The sequence below is a fragment of the Rattus norvegicus genome, chromosome 5 (assembly GCF_036323735.1).
Source record: "Rattus norvegicus strain BN/NHsdMcwi chromosome 5, GRCr8, whole genome shotgun sequence".
NCBI classification, from domain to species: domain Eukaryota; kingdom Metazoa; phylum Chordata; class Mammalia; order Rodentia; family Muridae; genus Rattus; species Rattus norvegicus.
The window spans coordinates 118,177,366-118,196,054 of record NC_086023.1 but is presented as its reverse complement, the minus strand read 5'-3'; the positions used below and the strand labels follow the sequence as shown (position 1 = coordinate 118,196,054).

At 43.3% G+C, this 18,689-nt stretch overlaps 2 protein-coding genes across 10 annotated transcripts in view; one reads left to right on the top strand and one right to left on the bottom strand.

The window, feature by feature from the left end:
• Positions 1-18,498, bottom strand: part of Patj (PATJ, crumbs cell polarity complex component) — a 302,745-nt gene extending 284,247 nt beyond the window's left edge. For 6 of the 7 annotated variants that reach the window (XM_039109186.2, XM_039109188.2, XM_063287101.1 and 3 more), the window contains exons 1-4: positions 18,358-18,498; positions 4,746-4,804; positions 4,480-4,646; positions 1,096-1,290 (exon numbers count right to left, since the gene is read on the bottom strand). In XM_039109186.2, coding sequence (XP_038965114.1) covers positions 1,096-1,290; positions 4,480-4,646; positions 4,746-4,767 — 384 coding nt within the window. In that variant the 5' untranslated portion in view covers positions 4,768-4,804; positions 18,358-18,498. The remainder of the gene's footprint in view (positions 1-1,095; positions 1,291-4,479; positions 4,647-4,745; positions 4,805-18,357) is intronic. The other variant, NM_080398.1, reaches the window with a different exon arrangement.
• Positions 18,416-18,689, top strand: part of Tm2d1 (TM2 domain containing 1) — a 41,341-nt gene continuing 41,067 nt past the window's right edge. For 2 of the 3 annotated variants that reach the window (XM_063287946.1, XM_063287944.1), the window contains exon 1: positions 18,416-18,556. The gene's annotated coding sequence lies outside the window, so the exon portion shown is untranslated. The remainder of the gene's footprint in view (positions 18,557-18,689) is intronic. The other variant, XM_063287945.1, reaches the window with a different exon arrangement.

The window sequence follows — 18,689 nt, the reverse complement described above, 5'->3', positions numbered from 1 at the left end:
TGTATACCATGTGTGTTTTTCTGTGATTGGGTTACCTCATTCAGGATGATATTTTCCAGTTCCAACCATTTGCCTACGAATTTCATAAAGTCATTGTTTTTGATAGCTGAGTAATATTCCATTGTGTAGATGTACCACATTTTCTGTATCCATTCCTCTGTTGAAGGGCATCTGGGTTCTTTCCAGCTTCTGGCTATTATAAATAAGGCTGCGATGAACATAGTGGAGCACGTGTCTTTTTTATATGTTGGGGCATCTTGTGGGTATATGCCCAAGAGAGGTATAGCTGGATCCTCAGGTAGTTCAATGTCCAATTTTCTGAGGAACCTCCAGACTGATTTCCAGAATAGTTGTACCAGTCTGCAATCCCACCAACAATGGAGGGGTGTTCCTCTTTCTCCACATCCTCGCCAGCATTTGTTGTCACCTGAGTTTTTGATCTTAGCCCTTTTCACTGGTGTGAGGTAAAATCTCAGGGTTGTTTTGATTTGCATTTCCCTTATGACTAAAGATGTTGAACATTTCTTTAGGTGTTTCTCAGCCATTCGGCATTCCTCAGCTGTGAATTCTTTGTTTAGTTCTGAACCCCATTTTAATAGGGTTGTCTCCCTGCAGTCTAACTTCTTGAGTTCTTTGTATATTTTGGATATAAGGCCTCTATCTGTTGTAGGATTGGTAAAGATCTTTTCCCAATCTGTTGGTTGCTGTTTTTTCCTAACCACAGTGTCCTTTGCCTTACAGAAGCTTTGCAGTAAAACAAATTTTCTTATGGAGTTGAGTTTTTGTTTGTTTCCTTCTGCTTTTCTCTTCAGACAGGGTTTCACTCTGCAGCTCACTCAAGCTGGCCTCAAACTGGGAGCTCCCCTCCCAGCCTGCTGAGTGCTGGGCTGCAGGCTTTTGCCAGCAAACCCTACTCTCCTGTACTTTAGTTACAGGTTCCAAGTGTCAATTCCTCTTAACAAGATAAAAACACAAGCAAACAAATACAAAGTAATCTATAGTAAGGCAAAAAGATTTAGGTACAAGCTTTCTTTTTAAACTGAAACAGAAAAAAAATAATAAAGCTAAAGAATCCATGACTAGACACACCCTTACCTGAGCCATCTGCTGAATGACTGAGGTAAAGTCTTCATTTCCTGATCTTTGAGTCCAAGGCAACGATTCAGATGCAGTTATACTACTACAAGGCCTGTGGGCATTCCCATTTGTAATGGAACCATCCGTGAACACTAACAAGCCCTTCCGAGAAAAGTCAAAGTTGGCTGAACAATCTGAGGGGATATGGCTGAGCTGTTGGAGAGAGTGAGAAGGAAATTATCAGCAGAAATCCATACAAAAGAAACCATTTCTATCGATCACATTACATGTGTACTTTATGTACATATTAAAGAAATAAGAGGTTAGGCATGGTGGCACGTGACTTTAAGACCAATACTCAGATGCAGAGGCAGGAAGACCTCTGTGAGTTCAAGACCGAATAGTTACGTTTAGCAAGATCGAGGTCAACCAGGACTACAGAGTGAAACTCAATCTCAGAAATGAAGGAAGGAAGGAAGGAGGGAGGGAGGGAGGGAGGGAGGGAGGGAGGGAGGGAGGGAGGAAAAAAATGAAGAAGGAGGGAAGCGACAAGTTGGGAGGGAGGGGAGAAAGAAAAAAAAGTAAGAGTAGGTGTGAGAGGCGGAAGAGATCCACAGTGGGCACACAATAGCACTCACAGCAACAGTGTGAGCTGGGTACCAGACCAAGATCCTGCATGCAGATCAGGTTATGTCACCGAATCTTTTGTAACAGCCCAGTTGATGTCATTCATTATCCCACTTGGTGGGATGTGGTGAATGTGAAAACTGAGGCACACAGCATCCTGTATATAGTAATGGCAAGCAAACCACGAGGCCACTCACACAGCTGAAGAACATCCTAGCGTTATGAGAAGCAGCTTCATTCATTCATTCATTCATTCATTTACAATATTAGCTGATACAAGTGCTAACAGAGCAGATCAAAAGCAACATTAATAACAAATGTCAAGGGGCTGGAGAGGCGGCTCACTGGCTAAGAGCACTTGCTACTCTTCTGAGAGATCTGGGTTCAATTCCCAGCACACACATGGTGGGTCACAACCATCTGTCACTCTACTCTAGGAAATCCAACACCCTCTCTGGTCTCTACATGCACCAGGCACACACAAGGTGCAGAGAGCTATACAATATAAGCAAAATAGCCATACATATTTCTTAAAAATAAAATGTGAAGACAGTGTCTTATATGTATGACAAAGAGCTGTACCCACGGAGTCCTTACAATATGGTCACTAAACAAGATCTACATAAGGACAACGCCAGCTGAGTCCCACATGGATAGGGTAAATGTCAGAAGGCCCCGCCTTAGAAGAATCACAGCCAGTTAACGGCTGCAGAGAGAGACTCAGTCTTCTGCAGAGAGTGACAGGTCATCCACTCCCGAGTGGTCATCCCTAAACACATGTACTTATGAGAAACACTAGGCTCAGCAGGCTGCATTTACATATACATATGTGAATGTATATGAATGTATACATAATTAAACATGAGGTCATGAAGTTTAGAGGGAATAAAAGGGGGACATGGGAGAGGTTGGAAGGGTGAGAGTGTGAGGTGGAAATATGATAAATTGAGTACTTATGCAAGAAATAAAAAGGAGGGCCCGGCATAGTGGCACGCATGTTTAATCCCAGCAGCACTTTGGAGGAATAGCCAGGTGGAGCATTTTGAGTAACAGAACAGCCAGGCTACACAGTAAGACCCTGTCTTAAATAAATAAATGATTAATAAAAATTAATGTTTTAAAATAAGAATAAATGTCAAAGTAAACAAGATCAAGCTAAGGTCAGCCCACATTCCAACAGGGAGCATTAACTGGACTCAGTTTTAAAAAACAAAACAAAGAGACGGATGAAGCAGGGAGTGGATGCACTGGAAGCACTTGGGGAAAAGGCTAGAAGCTGGGGAATGCGTTCAAGACATAGTTTCCTCAAGCAAAATAGTCAGGATTAATAAAAGACAACCTATCATTTTGAAAAAATGGCAAGGGTCAGGAGAGGATGCTTGCCTTACCATCCTGATAATGTGGTGGAAGGTTATTGACAATACCTGAAGTATCCTCAGCCTAGACATGGCCCTCCCACACAGACACATACACACAGCATATACTCCGCATGGTCCTCCCACACAGACACATACACACAGCATATACTCCACATGGCCCTCCCACACAGACACATACACACAGCATATACTCCACATGGCCCTCCCACACAGACACATACACACAGCATATACTCCACATGGCCCTCCCACACAGACACATACACACAGCATATACTCCACATGGCCCTCCCACACAGACACATACACACAGCATATACTCCACATGGCCCTCCCACACAGACACATACACACAGCATATACTCCACATGGACCCTCCCACACAAACACATACACACAGCATATACTCCACATGGCCCTCCCACATAAACACATACACACAGCATATACTCCACATGGCCCTCCCACACAGACACATACACACAGCATATACTCCACATGGCCCTCCCACACAAACACATACACACAGCATATACTCCACATGGCCCTCCCACACAAACACATACACACAGCATATACTCCACATGGACCCTCCCACACAGACACATACACACAGCATATACTCCACATGGCCCTCCCACACAGACACATACACACACAGTATATACTCCACATGAACCCTACACACACACACACACACACACACACACACACACACACGCACACACACACAGCATATACACATGAAGGTCAATCAGTATACTTGTTATTTAAGAAGGAGAGAGAGAAGGCAAGATGGATAAAGGTACTTGCTGCCAAGCCTGATGACCCAAATTGGATCTCTGGGACCCTCATGCATGAGGAAGCAACCAATCTGCACAAGTTGTCATCTGACCTCCACCTATGCCCATATACATATACTACATACACACACACACACTCACACTCTCACACACTCTCACAAAAATAAATGTAACAAAAATTGTAAATAAATAGATAAAAATGCCAAGAGTTGAGACTGGCATATAGTAGAGTTCCAGCATTCACAAGCCTGGACTCAAACTCAACACTATAGAAATAAATAAGAAAGCAAGTAAGCAAATAAGGAAGGAAGGAAGGAAGGAAGGAAGGAAGGAAGGAAGGAAGGAAGGAAGGAAGGAAGGAAGTTAGAAGCTATTTTATGGCTTTGAGGAAAATGTTGAGATTCTAGGCATTTGATTTTTGCTTATTTATCACACTCCAATGCCCAACATAAACTTTGTCAATTTTTATACCATCCACAGATGCTATCATCCACAGCTCTCAGGCCCCATGTGGCCTTGGCTGAAACTGAGAGTCCCAATCCTGTATTCCTGCTGGTTGGAATCCACTCAGGTAAGGCTGCTGAGAAACTTACCTGTCCCTTCAGCTGCTTGATGGACTGCTGCAGTGTAAGGATCTGGTTGAAGAGAGGGCTCTTCAGCGTCTCATAAAACGCAGACAGCTTCTCGTTCTGCGTCGTGTCTCCCTTCTCTTGCAGCTTCCCCCTCAGGCGGTCGAGGACCTGCAGGACCTGCATTTTCTCTTGGTTGGAGAAAAGTGATCAGAGCTCAGGTCAGACACCACTCACAATCCCCTTTTGAATCATTTCGTAACAACAATAAAAATATATAGTGTCCATACCTGCAGCAGGGTTTTCAGGCATTTTGGATCACTCTTTTCAAGCACTTTCAATCCTAAGTCTAAAGGAAAAAAATTAACTTTCATTATAGGTGTCTGCAGTCCTACAGGGGAAAGTAAAGCAAACATTAAGAACATTCTTTATTAAGACTGTACTCGGTGAAATTCAGACTACCACCACAATAAGGCATTAATGCATGTCCACTCGGATGGGGAAACTTTAACAAGAGCAGAGTGAGTGTTGACAAGGCTGCAAGGCAGCTAGAACCACCACATAATGCCAATATGGAAACAAAATGACACAGTCACTTTGGAAAAGTATTTGGTGGTTTATTTTTACTGAATTTTTATAGTTTCAATCATAAGTGGTTTCTTCTCCCCCCCCCCTTCTTTTTTTCTTGTGGTTTTGTTTTTTTGAGACAGGGTTTCTCTGTATAGCCCTGGCTGCCCTAGAACTCCCTGTTTAGACCAGACTTCACGCAGGTGTATCTGCCTCTGCCGCCCAAGCACCTGTACTAAAGGTGTGAGCCACCACCACCTCACTTCATAAGGAGTTTCCTAGTAAGTTAAAAATCTACTGATTACATAACCCACCCCTTCTGCTTAGAGACAAGAGAAATGAAAATATGGCCCATATGTGAGAGTACACAGTACTATTTATTGTAAAAGGCCCCAAGCAGGAATACTCAGATCCCAGTCACAGGCAAGTGGATAAACAAACGTTACATAAATATAACACTCGGGGGTAAGTCACTGACACATCCATAGGATGAATCCCAAAGCCACTATGCCAGGGCTGGGGCCTGGGATGTGCCTCAGGAGGCAGAGTCCACTACTATTATGCAGGATGCCTGGTTCTATCCCAAGTACCACGTGAAACGTTACAAGTGGTACATGACTATAATCCCAACTCTCAGAAGGACTGGACAGAAGAGTCAGGAATTCAGGCCAGGTTGGCCCACGAGAGATTTGTATCAACAACAAAAACCAATAAGGCTCTCATCAGCATTGGTAAAGGTCCAAGTAGTTCACGCAAGTGTTCCCCAGTATGAAAATTCCCCAAAGACCTGTGAACAGGGCATCTCAGAAACACCTCTCATGCATCAGCATCAGAATTGCACAGCTCTGGCAACAATAAACAGGCAGCTATACAAACAGGACACCCAGCACGGCACCATCCTCTTCTATACAGCAGAACCCCAATCCAGTCTGACAGCCATTAATGTAGCAATATCAATATAGCAAAGAATGCAAGCTCAGAACTGTGAGGTGCCATTTTTATAGCTAGACATCAGTCAGCCTGAAATACACTCATTCATAAGAGAATAACAAGAACAGGATGGCAGACGGAGGGAGTAGGTAGAAGGCGCAGGTCCACAAATGTCCAAGTGAGCATTTAACTGACATTCCCTTCCCTGGAACTCCAATTTCTGGGTGGGTGCCGCTGTTGCTGTCTCTGTCTCTGTCTCTGTCTCTGTCTCTGTCTCTCTCTGTCTCTCTCTGTCTCTGTCTCTCTCTCTCTCTCTCTCTCTCTCTCTCTCTCTCTCTGCACAATGATGTATGCACAGGAATAGTTCTTACACTCTTTTTCATAGAGAAACCCCTGCTGCAAAAAGTCAATTAGCACTAGTCATTGCAAAGATAGGAGTAAGCCAGAGTATGCTGAAGAGAAAAAGGAGAAATGTCACAGCATGTGGCTCTCTCCTTCAGCCACAGGTTTTGAGGCTGTAGTCCTCTTAGCAAACACATTTTAACAGAGTCCTTTATTTTAAACTGTCAGGCACAGTCTGAGAATCCATGGAGTCCTGGGCACGGCTGGCTGGGTAACAGGAAACACAGACACTTTTGGTTTACCCAAGTAAAGAGAAGCTTATGAAATAAAGGCTTCTAAGACAGAAAAGTTTCCCTTGACTTCCACGCCAGCAAGAACCAATCTGAAAGGAAATACATAAAAATAAAACTAAAGTAAGCAAGTAAAAAAAAATTTTTTTAAAGAAAAGAAAGGCTTCCTTTAGAAAAGTATATATAGCTCAGAATTTTCCAGGTTTTTTTAATATGCCACTTTAAAAATAAAAAAGTGTCTCCACGGGATGGAAAGCAAATCTTTTCAAAGAAATTATTAGAAGCAGATCATCACCACAGTCTAACACTCGGGCCCGTGTGATGGATCAGAGCCTTACGCACACTGGGCTCGCACTAGTCAGCCCGAATGCCTCGTTCCTACTTTCTAAAAGCCGTAATCTGTACCTGCAGGTCACGTTTGGTTTCCATGTGATGAAGCCACCTAATTCAGGCTATGTGAACTACAGTGAACTAGTCAGAGGCTACATCTTCTCTAAATCTGAGAGATTTGTGGTTCTACATGACCATGGTCTCTAATGGCCAGCAAGTATTTGTTCTTCGTATTTCATTATTCTCTCCTGCTCAAGGGAACATACTCCTGGCATCGAAGCCGTCTGTTTACCAACAAACCACTTGCTATTCAAAATAAATGTGTTCTGAGACTGAGTTCTACTTCATTGTACAATCTCAGAATTTAGTAAGAGACTGTAGAGACACACTCAGGGTGCTTTCCTACATCGACACGTCAAGCATGTTGGCAGCATTCTGTCAAGGGAAGGGAAGGAGCAGTTACCTACTGGGACCCTGCAGCATGGTCTGTGTCTGATTCCTGGTACAGCTGGAATTGAGTGAGATCTTGAATGCACATGAGATCTGAGTACACTGGAAAACCTACCCCTTGTATAAAAGAGGAAAATTGTACAGCACATACAAGTGATGCAAAAAGCAGCAGTGAGGGGGATATTTGCATTATTTCACACTTCTGTAAGACAGAAATGTGTACACTGGGGAACTTTCTAGAAAAAAAATTTAGGAAGTAATAGTTATTGCTTCCAGAAAATAGAAAAGAGGAATTTAAAAGTTAGCCTTTGAGGACTGGGGTTATAACTCAGTGGTAGAACATGTGTTCAGCATACATGAGATCCTGGATTCAATCTCTAACACCGCAGAAAAATAATAAAACAAAAATTAGTCTCTTTTACTTTATAGATTTCAGGGTTGTCTGAAATTTTATTCAAAAAATATGGACTTAAGAATGTAGTTCAGTGGCAGAATATTTACCCAGCATGTGAGACTAAGTTTTATTCTCTCCACTACAATAAAAATAAACAAAAACAGTACTAATTTTATAATTCTAAAACAGGGGTAAGTGTCAGATGTGGTACCGCACACTTGTAACCCCAGCACTCAAGAGGCCAAGGCAGGAGGATTCAACTTTGAGGACAACCTGGGCTACAGACCCTGGCCCGAAAGGTGAACAAAACCAACTTGGGCACAGCGATACACGCAGATCATCCCAGGACACAGGAGACTTAAGTCTGAAGTCAGTCTAGGCTCTAAGACAGACACAACCTCTACAAATAAGTAAGGCCTTGAAAATAAATACAGTAAGTAACAAAAAGACAAGGGCTAAGGTAGTCTAATAAGAGAACAAAATCTATAATGGGACAGCAACAACATAATGGGGTCATCACACGCAAGGTGCAGTCACCGTGGTATGGATCCTGTGCTAAGAGAACTCTCATGTGAGACGGGAGCTGCCAGCACAGAACCCAGAAATTAACTCAGCATATAGGTGTAGAGACTGCCTTGATGGAACACAATGGATCCAGTCACACTGGCAAAGGAGTCTCTAGAAGGTGCAGAAGAAAGAAAAGGATGGTTTGGACCAGACTTACTACCAGTGTGGACTGTGAACTGATGGTGGGCTGACAAAGAGATAGGTACCAACACTGGAAATGAGCAAGTAGATACCTTCTTGTGACACCGCAAAATGTGGCTAGCATATCTAATATTCCTGTCCTTAAGCTATTCATGGTGGCATGTTTGCTCTGATCTTGAAAGTTGGAGGCAGAAGTATCAAGAATTAGATATAGAGAGAATCTCTTGTGTATGAGTGGAGGCATGACCTATCCATAAAAAGCTAATGGCCTATTAGCAAAAGGCAGGAAATAGAAGGTGGGAGTTCCAGTAGAGAGATTGGAATTCTGGAAAAGACTGAAGCGAGGGAAGATTCGCCTGGCTTTGTTTGTACCCAAAAAATTTCTGCCACTGAAAGGTTGGTGAAGCGGTACCCTGCTCTTTCAATAGATTGAGGTTTTAGGCTGGAGTCAGCAAAAAGTGATTAGAGATTTTTATATCAAGACATATTGGATCCAGATTTCTATTTTTTTTAAGATTTATTTCTATTATTTTTAAGATTTATATTTTTTTAAGATTATATATAATAAGTGTACTTATTATATATAAGTACACTTATTATATATAAGTACACTTATTATATATAAGTAGCTGTCTTCAGATACACCAGAAGAGGGCATTGGATCTCTTTACAGATGGTTGTGAGCCACCATGCGGTTGCTGGGAATTGAACTCAGGACCTCTGGAAGAGTAGTTGGGTGCTCTTAACCGCTGAGCCATCTCTCCAGCCCCAGATTTCTATTTTAAGTAGAAATGTTATCAGCCAAGTCTGGTGATACATGTCTTTAATCCCAGCACTTGGAGAGTTGAGACAAGAGGATTGCCGAGGATTTGAAGACAGCCTGGGGTACACATTGAGATCCCGGCTACAGAGTGAGTTCCAGCATGGCCAGAGCTACACAAAGAAACCCTGTCTCCAAAAACTAAAAAACAAAAAAGAAAGAGTATATTGGGCTAAGGTAGAGTGCTTGCTTTGATCCAGGAAGGCCTGGGTTCAAGCCACACTGTAAATAAATTTAAAATGTAGGACAGAGATTTAAAGGTTTACTGTTTGCTTGTTGGCTTTTTAACAGTTATAAAGATACATTACTGGGGCTGAGGACAAAGTTCAGTGGGTAAAGTAATGCTAAAGACTATGAAGACAGCGATCAGATCCTACACCAACACAAGCACAGGGCACCTACAGAAGTTCTCTCATAATCCCAGCTCATGGAGACAAAGTCAGGGAAGGTGGCTAAAGCCTGCCAGACCAGCAGAATCAGTCAGCTGCTGTACAGTGAGAGACCTGGCCTTAGTAAGTAAAGTGGGAAGCAACCATGGGGAATGCCTGATGTCAGCTTCTGGCCTCCACACATGTGTAGCACTTGCATACATGTGCACCTACATACACGCCAGCATACCACACAACATAAATTTAAAAATAAAAATATATACTACACTGCTAACTGTATTCATAGTATTTATATGATTTTTAAAATGCCTAATAAAGACTTTAAAGGTGGTAAAATTAACAGTTAAAATTTTATTATCAGGACTGTAGAGATAGCTCAGCAGTTAAGAGTGCTTACTACTCTTGTAGAGCTCCAGACTTTGATTCCCAGAACTACTGCTCACACCAGGGTGCTCACACACGCCAGGAACTCCAGCTCAAGGGGGATCTAATGCCCTCTATTGGTGACCTGCAAGCAACTGCACAAGTGCACACACATACACAAAGAAACAATCACACACGTAATAATAAATAAATCTTTAAAAAATTCAACTGTACTACTACTACCTTCCTCCAATTGGATGAAATCGAAGGCCTCTGAGAAGCCATGGGAACAGAGATCACCCCAATAAGGGCTAGGTAAAAAGTGGCTGGCCACTGAACCCTCTCACTTGACTTTAACAGGGCTGACCTATGCAAACATGCGAGGTCTAGGAAAGTACTACAATTCTGGGGCTGGAAAATATTTAAAAGCTCTTGAAGACGACCCAGTTTGATTCCCAGCACCGGCACAGGGGCTCATAATCATCCACAATTCCCGCTTCAGAGAACTTTCTGCCCACAGGCACCAAGCACGCTCACAATCCACTCAGTTGTACAAATATTTAAACAAAAATGATAATTTCATGTTGCAGGCAGCAACTAGGGAAGAGGACTAAAACTCAAGGGTGCAAGGCAAATGCGGAGAAACACAATCAATGACTCTACTGTGGGGTACAGTCAAACATATCAATGCAACACTTAATATGATCAAGGTACTAGGTTCAATCCCCAGAACCTCCAAAGGAAAATAACAAAACACAGGTATGACACTGACATCGGTAATTATCAACTTGACACAACCAAGAATCACATGGAAAAAAGTCTCAATGAGAGATTGTCTACATTGGGTTGGCCTGTGGGCTTGTCAGTGGATTGTTGTAGATTAACTGATGTGGGAAAACCCAGCCCACTCTGGGTAGCACCATTAGGCAGGGGGCCCAGAACTGTAGAAGAGTGAAGAAAGCTAGCTGAGCATAAGCAAGGAAGTAAAGATGCATGAATTTTTTTCTTTCTCTGCTCTTCACTTTGGACATTATATGATGGTTTGAAGTTCCTGCCTTGACTTCCCTCAAATAATAGACTGTGTGCCTGGAATTATGAGCTGAATAAACCCCTCTCCACTAGGTTCCTCTCCGTCAAGATATTTTGGCATAGAGCAGATATAAAACCAGAACACTGGGGGGTTGGGGATTTGGCTCAGTGGCAGAGCGCTTGCCTAGGAAGCGCAAGGCCCTGGGTTCGGTCCCCAGCTCCGGGGAAAAAAAAAAAAAAAAAAAAAGAACCAAAAAAAAAAAAAAAAAACAGAACACTGGGCTTACAGTTTATGTTTAACCTAAGTATAATCTGCCATACATAGGCTACCTACAACTGGTCATAGTTAGAAAAACAGTAAGACACAGTATTAAAGAATCCCAAAAGGGCTGGGGAGATGTCTCAGTGAATAAGTCACTTCCAAAGAAGTGTAAGGACTAGAGGCGGGATTCCCAGCTCCCACTTCAAAGCCTCACAGATATGGAAGCCACCAGCAATCCCAGAACTAGGAAGGCAGAAGTAGTGAATCCCCTAGGCAAGCTAGCAAGCTAGCCTAGCGTGCTCAGGGAGAAATCCTGCCTCATTAAATAAAATCAAGAGCAACCACGGAAGAGACCCAATGTCAATTTCAGGCCTCTATGTGCATGCCATAGGTGCATATACTTGTGAACAGACATATATGTATGTATACATTACATATTCGTATATATGTCACATACATCCCCTCTGTCCCCCAAAAAACATGCACGAAGAACAAGAATTTTAATAAGCCAGTGAAGAAGAGTTTGGGCTGTGAGTGTTTCATCTCAACTGTAGGTTCAACCGATGACAATTATGATATTGTAGCTTTTTAAAAATCCATACTCTATGCCAATACCAGCTGATGGAATAGTTAAAGGGAAAAGATGACTCAGAGGAAGAAATAGGATTTAATTTACATTTTTAATTTAATTTACATTTACTGAAAAAAAAATCTATCAGCTCTTTCAATACCAGCACTCTCATGAGACAGAGGCACGCAGATCTCTGTGCATTCACGGCCAGCCTGGTCTACACGTGGAGTCCCAGGCCAGACCCTATCTCAGGGGGAGGAAAAAAAAGAACCCAAGAAAAATTAAGGCCAAAGAAACACACTTTTCAGACTTCTGTTAGCTCTGGGGAATCCAATTTCCTACCAACAAGTGCTCGCCTGTCTGAAGCTTTGGAAAATAAGGTCACTGGCTATCTTACTGGGGCAGCACAGGCACTCAGTGAAGTGCACATTTGAACTGGACTACTACAACTGGGTGGTTCATAACTCCAGAGCTCACTGAACCAGTAAGCCTGAAAAAAAAATCCACGAGCTTAATATATTACGTTTAAAGTCATAATGAAGTTCTTTAAAGAAAAAAAAAAAGTCCACTTCCTTCCCAGTCAAAGGTCAGGATTTATCCTGGCTCCTTTGTCCTCCAAGCTCAACATTTACTAGGTACCTGTTAAATAACAAACAGAATCCAAACCAAAGAGTGGTGGTGCTGCCACCAGAACTCTAACAGTATCATCGGCTGTCATGCAAAACAAACAAGTGTTAGAGTGGCATTAAGGGCCCATTAAGGAAGCTATTTTCTCTGCTCTGGGGAATGGAATCTCTGGCCAGGGTGGAGAGTTAACATTCCAGCTGGGAGCTCAATCATCTGGTTTAGGGACCAGACTCACCAAGGCTTGATCTTCCTTAATCCATGCTGAAGAGATAGGAGGAATCATTACCTCTCCTGCCAGGAAGTGCTGTTAGGTCTGCCTCCTAAGTACGACTCAGAAAAGCATAGTTTTTTTCCTGTCCCTCCCTTCTTTTTTTTCTTTGGATGCGGGCCAAAGCCTAAAAATGCCTTTTCTGTATCTTTCTCTGGACGACACCCCCCCAGCCCCCTCAACCCCCTCAACCCCCCTCCCCACTCCCCTTTCTGTCACAGGACTGGGTGGCTGGACTAGGCAGCTGCCTAGACTTACAGCTGGCCCTCCTTAGGGATTTCCTTTTAAACTCTAATAAAACTATCCTCAAGCTTCTTTCCGAGTCCATCCTCAAATTCTTTTAATAACAATACTAAGAACTCCAAGAGGAGAGTACACCAATTTCCCTGGTAACTTGCAGCAACTCCAGCGGGACTCCCCCAAAACTCCCAGGAACACAAATTCGGTTTCCTACAAAGGCCTGGTGAAAGCTTTCCTACACCAACTAAATAGAAAAGATGTAAATGTCTCCACTGTCAAGACACCCATCCTTAGACTGTAAGGAAAAGCAATTGCAGAATGCTAAAGCTACATATGGAGGAAATATTGAAATCCAAGTTGAAAGATACCATGAGAAAAATCATGATGGTTCTTAAGAGTGCTTCGGTTGGCAAGATTCATATCTTATCACTGAAACACTCTCCTGAGTGAATTCCTAACAGTAATCTCTCTGTAAATGGTTTCATTTTGCAGAAGTTAAACTGCTCTGTGTATACGTGCATCATTCTGCACATGACAGCCTCCCCCCCCCACCCCAAGCAACAACAGCAACAAGTCTCAACAATTTCCACACTTTACATCTCTGGCACCTTTTTAATAGATGCTGTAATCACGGTCCCCCACTAAAAGGACCTGAATGGTCAGAATCCACTAACGACACCTACCGCTTCAATGCTTTCCTGTTTCCATCACGAGTCTCCAGGAATTATGGTCATACCATATTTTGAAATTCCAAACAAGCTAGTGTACTAACAAGCAAGGCCGTCTTAGGTTTCGAACACTCTACCCACCAATGTCTATTCTCCTTGATTCAAACACATGCAGGCTGAAGTAGAAGGATTGCTAAGAGGGTCAGGCTAACCCAAATCACACTGAGAGTGCTTGGGCTACAGAGGAAGACTCTATATATCTCAACCCTTCAAAGAATAAAAGAAAAAGGGGTTGGGGATTTAGCTCAGTGGTAGAGCGCTTGCCTAGGAAGCGCAAGGCCCTGGGTTCGGTCCCCAGCTCCGAAAAAAAGAACCAAAAAAAAAAAAAAAAAAAAGAATAAAAGAAAAATGAGAGAGAGATGTGAGAGAGAGAGAGATGTGAGAGAGAGAGAGAGAGAGAGAACGAGAACAAACTTGTCGCTGCTGAATTAACTATTTTGACATCTATTCTATACAACACACAGCCATTCTGTATAACATTATCTAACTGATGTCTTATCGCCTGTAGTTCATAAATCCAAAAAACTAAATTAAAACACGAGAGGGGACAATGCTATGGAAAAACATGAAAACAGAGGAACAATAGAAGCCATAGGGGAGGAAACACCTTATGACCTCTGGGGCAAATAACTAATAAGAAAACATTTCAACGTGAACTCAAGCTGGGTGCACCCTAACTAACCCTCATCATTCATTTACCTCATCTCCCTTTCCTTCCAAAGTTAGTAAAAGTTTGAGAGGAAGAAAAAAAAAAGATTTCAGAAAAGGATCTTTTAAAATAACTAATTGTTGGGAGGACTAAATAAAATTTGCCCTAGCACACAACACACTCTCAACAAAGATTATTACTGTTAGCATCTCTTTTCAATCAAAATTACATGACATTTTGAAACTGCAAAGAAGTTAATGTCGTTTGTGGTTTTGCTATGTTATCAATGCTGAAAAGACTGAACAATATAACCTTTCATCAGTGAAATTAGTGTTCAACAAGTGATCAAGAAAAGGCATTATATATCATTTTGTTTTGAGTCAGAGTCTTACCATGTAGCCCAGGTTGGTACAGAACTAGCTACACAGACCAGCCTGGCCTGGAACTCAGATATCCTCCTGTCTCTGCCTTCCCAGTGCCAGAGATGTGTGCCACCGTGCCCAGCCTATAAATTGGGATTTTAAGCCAGTTTAAAGCCAGCATGGTGGTATATAATTGTACCCAACATTCTATGGCAAGAGGAGGGTGAATTTGAGGCTACTGTTTCAAACACAAGTCTTTACCTCAGTATCTTCCCTCAGAAATAGAATGTGAGCCACAAATGCAATTTTTAAATTTCTGCAAGGGCTGGAGAGATGGCTGACCAGTTAAGTGTGAACACTGTTCTTACAGAAGATCCAGATTCGGTTCCCAGAGCCCATGTCAAGGCTCCGTTCTGGTATCCCTGCACAGGCATTTGCACATAACCACACATACATGTAATTTAAAAATAATAAAAAGGGCCAGGCAGTGGTGATGGAGGCCTTTTAATCTCAGAGGAGGCAGAGGCAGGCGCATCTCTGAGTTCCAGGACAGCCAGGGCTATATGGAAAAACCCTATTTTAAAAATCAAAACATAAGGGGTTGGGGATTTAGCTCAGTGGTAGAGCGCTTGCCTAGCAAGCGCAAGGCCCTGGATTGGGTCCTCAGCTCCGAAAAAAAAAAAAAAATCAAAACCTAAAAAACAACAACAATAATGTTTCTGATAGCATCATATAAAGGAAAAAAATTAGGGTTGGAGAGATAGTTCAGTAGTTAAGAGTACTAGCTGTTGTTCCAGAGAACTGGTATTCACATCTTTGATTCCCTGCACTCAGGAGGCAGAGACAGGAAGACCCACAAGGCAACTTACAACTGTCTATAACTCCAGTTCCAGTGGACCTTACACACATGTGTACAAAACACCAATGCACATAAAACAGAAAAACAAATTAAAAACATAAAAAATAATTTTAAAAAAGACAAATTTAACTTTAATATGTAACTTACTTAATCCAATATATACAAATCATCACTTAAATATGCAAATAATGTGAAATAGAATAGCTTAAACTTTTTCACACTGTCTTCAGAGTCTCGTGTGCATTCCACACTTACGGTCATTCCAAAGAGCCCATTTCACTTGTGCCGGTGCTTCGGCAACCAAGTACCACTGACCTATTAACCTAGACTTTTCCAGAAAGAGTTTGGCAATGTTTTTAGCAAAGACTTTTGCTTCTTGGCTCAGTTTCTGACTATTCAAATACGAATGCTTACAGGCTTGAGTTCTTCCTGATTCCATCTGAGCAGAGGCAAGTGGGGGAACAATTGCTTGCTGCGACAGACAAGACAAATCCTAGAACTGTTTCCTTTCAGCCTTTTCCAATCTCTGGCAGATCATTTCCAAACTGAGGACCAGCACAGACCACTCTCCAGGTCGGAAGTAGATCAGCACCTATCCTTAAACTCTACTAGGTCCTCAGCAGTTTCCATTCAGCTCACTAAAAACGTATCGTCTGTTGGTAGAGCAAGGGCTTAGCATGTGCAAGGCCCTGGCTTTCCGACCTCAGCACCAATAAACACACACAAACGAATGCAAGCACTACATTCCCTTCCATTTGCAACAGAATACGCAGGGAGCTCCAAAAGGCATCCAAGTCTACATAAAATCCCAGTGTAAGAAAAAAAATTAAGGGGCTGAAGAGATGGCTCAGTGGTTAAGGGCACTGACTGCCCTTCCAGAGGTCCTGAGTTCAAATCCCCAGCAACCACATGGTGGCTCACAACCATCTATAATGAGATCTGATGCCCTCTTCTGGTGTGTCTGAAGACAGCATCGGTGTGCTTATATATAATAAATCTTTAACAAAAAAAGAAAAAAATTAAGTATCATTGGTTATGTGATTTCAAATATTAAAGGAGACTAGCTTGTTTTCTCCAAGAATTTAATGCTCGCACCAATACCAGAAGAGACTTCAAGGAACTAACCCCTTTTGTGACTTCCCCCAAACTAATGCGATTTTGTTAAAACTTTAACAGAGCAAGCAAGTTCAGACTGCTTGGCTGTTTGATGTACAAATGATTATTAAACCCAGCTGTAAGGACAGGGAAATGCTGGGCTGTCTCAAAAGTTCAAGGTTTTAAAATCGAACTCATTTTAAGAAAACATAGGCATTTTTATATTTAAAATTACAAAGTGGAAGAAAGGAGTCGTGTGACTTGTACTTGTTTACTTTTTGTCATCAGTGAAATGGGTTTTATGGTTGCTGCTAGATCCTTTTTTCCTTCTTTTAATTCTTTGACAATTTCAGAGAGATACTTCAGGTCATTTCCACATGCACACAGACCCACCCCTGTCCCCCCCCTCTTATCCCACCGTCACAGCAAGTCCTCCTCTAATTTTCCTGTCAACTGTTTTGCTTTATTCCCTTTTCGAAAATTCTCTTGTTTCCCCTACAGTGAATTTATGTTCACTCCATACAAGCTCAATGGCTGCAGGGGATCTCAGGGGACAGGACACATCTAGTCAGAGTGTGTGTCTGTCTGTGTGTGTGTGTGTGTGTGTGTGTGTGTGTTACTAGATTAGATCCCCCTCACCACCAGACAATAATAATAGGTGGAATTTATTGAGACTAGGTTCAATTCGAGTGACAGCATACAACTCAATTTTAAATCAAATCCTTCTTCTGATGACAAGTCCACTATACACCACCAGTAATTGCATCTAAATTAGTGTGGGTACCTCCACATCTGCATTTATAAACGTTCAAAGTATCTTAAAAACTTCATTAATTCTTACAAAAGCCGTTAGGCCCTTAGAACAGCAAAAGGTCATGACTTCACCTCCTATTTTCTAATTCTAAGCTAATTCGCTTAGCTTCTCCTTGAAACAGTGAATTCGAAGTTAGGGGAAGGCTAGTAGACCTGGAATGTGGTCTAGCTGTCTCAAAGGAACCGAGATTATTCTAGGTAAACTTCTTCACTGAAAACACAATCGCTGGACACTACGGTGAGCCCACAGGTCAGATGCAAGTTAGAGGCAATCTAGAGAAATCAGGCCCAGCAAGGTGTGGCCTCTGAACTTCGGAGACAAACAAGTCACTTGAGGAATTCGAATCAGAAGTGGTAAGAGCCGACAGGAGGCAAAGTACAAGTCCAGGGAAGATTCCAGGGAGGGGTGGGGCATTCGAAAGGTGGGAAAGATGTGGAAATGCTCTCCAGAACTTGATTCCAGGGAGGAATCCAGTAACTTTCCCAGACTGAGAGACACCTCCCTAGCTAAGCAGAAAGGCCGGAGGGGCGCAAGGCCCACTCGAGGCCACGTCGGTCACGTCGGTCCCTCCGCTCCCTCCGCTCCCTCCCACCAACCGCGCAGAGGCTCCGCCCCGCTCCGGGAGGCCGCGGGAGCTAGATCCCCGAGCACGCGCGATCGCTGAGCTCGCAGGCCGGGTGGGCCTGGAAGTTCGAGCGGGGCTGATTGGCCTGGTCGCCGGCCGCCGCCAAGGCCTGCGAGCTGCCCAGCGCACCCTCCGCGGGCTCGGGACACGGCTTCCGCGCGGCCCCCGCACAGTGCGCCGCGAGCGTTACCTGATCAGGCGACAGCCGGGTGGGAGCCCCGAGGCTGCGATCACGGCCTCCTCACCTGGCGGAAGTACAGCTGCTGCCCTCACCTGGACGGAAGTGTGGCGGCCTCCTCACCTGGGCGTCTCTCCACCTCGCCAGAGGCTGGGCGGGGCGAGCGGGGCTCTAGCCCCTGGGCGTCTGCGCGCCTGTAAAAGTTCCGGGGGTGAGTGGGGCTACCAATCCTGGTGAGGCGGCCTGAGGCCTTGCGGCCAGGTGCGGAGTTGTGAGCCACCGGCGCTGACCCAAAACCGAGACCCCAAACAGACAAGTTCACTTAGCCCCTAGCCTAGCCCGAG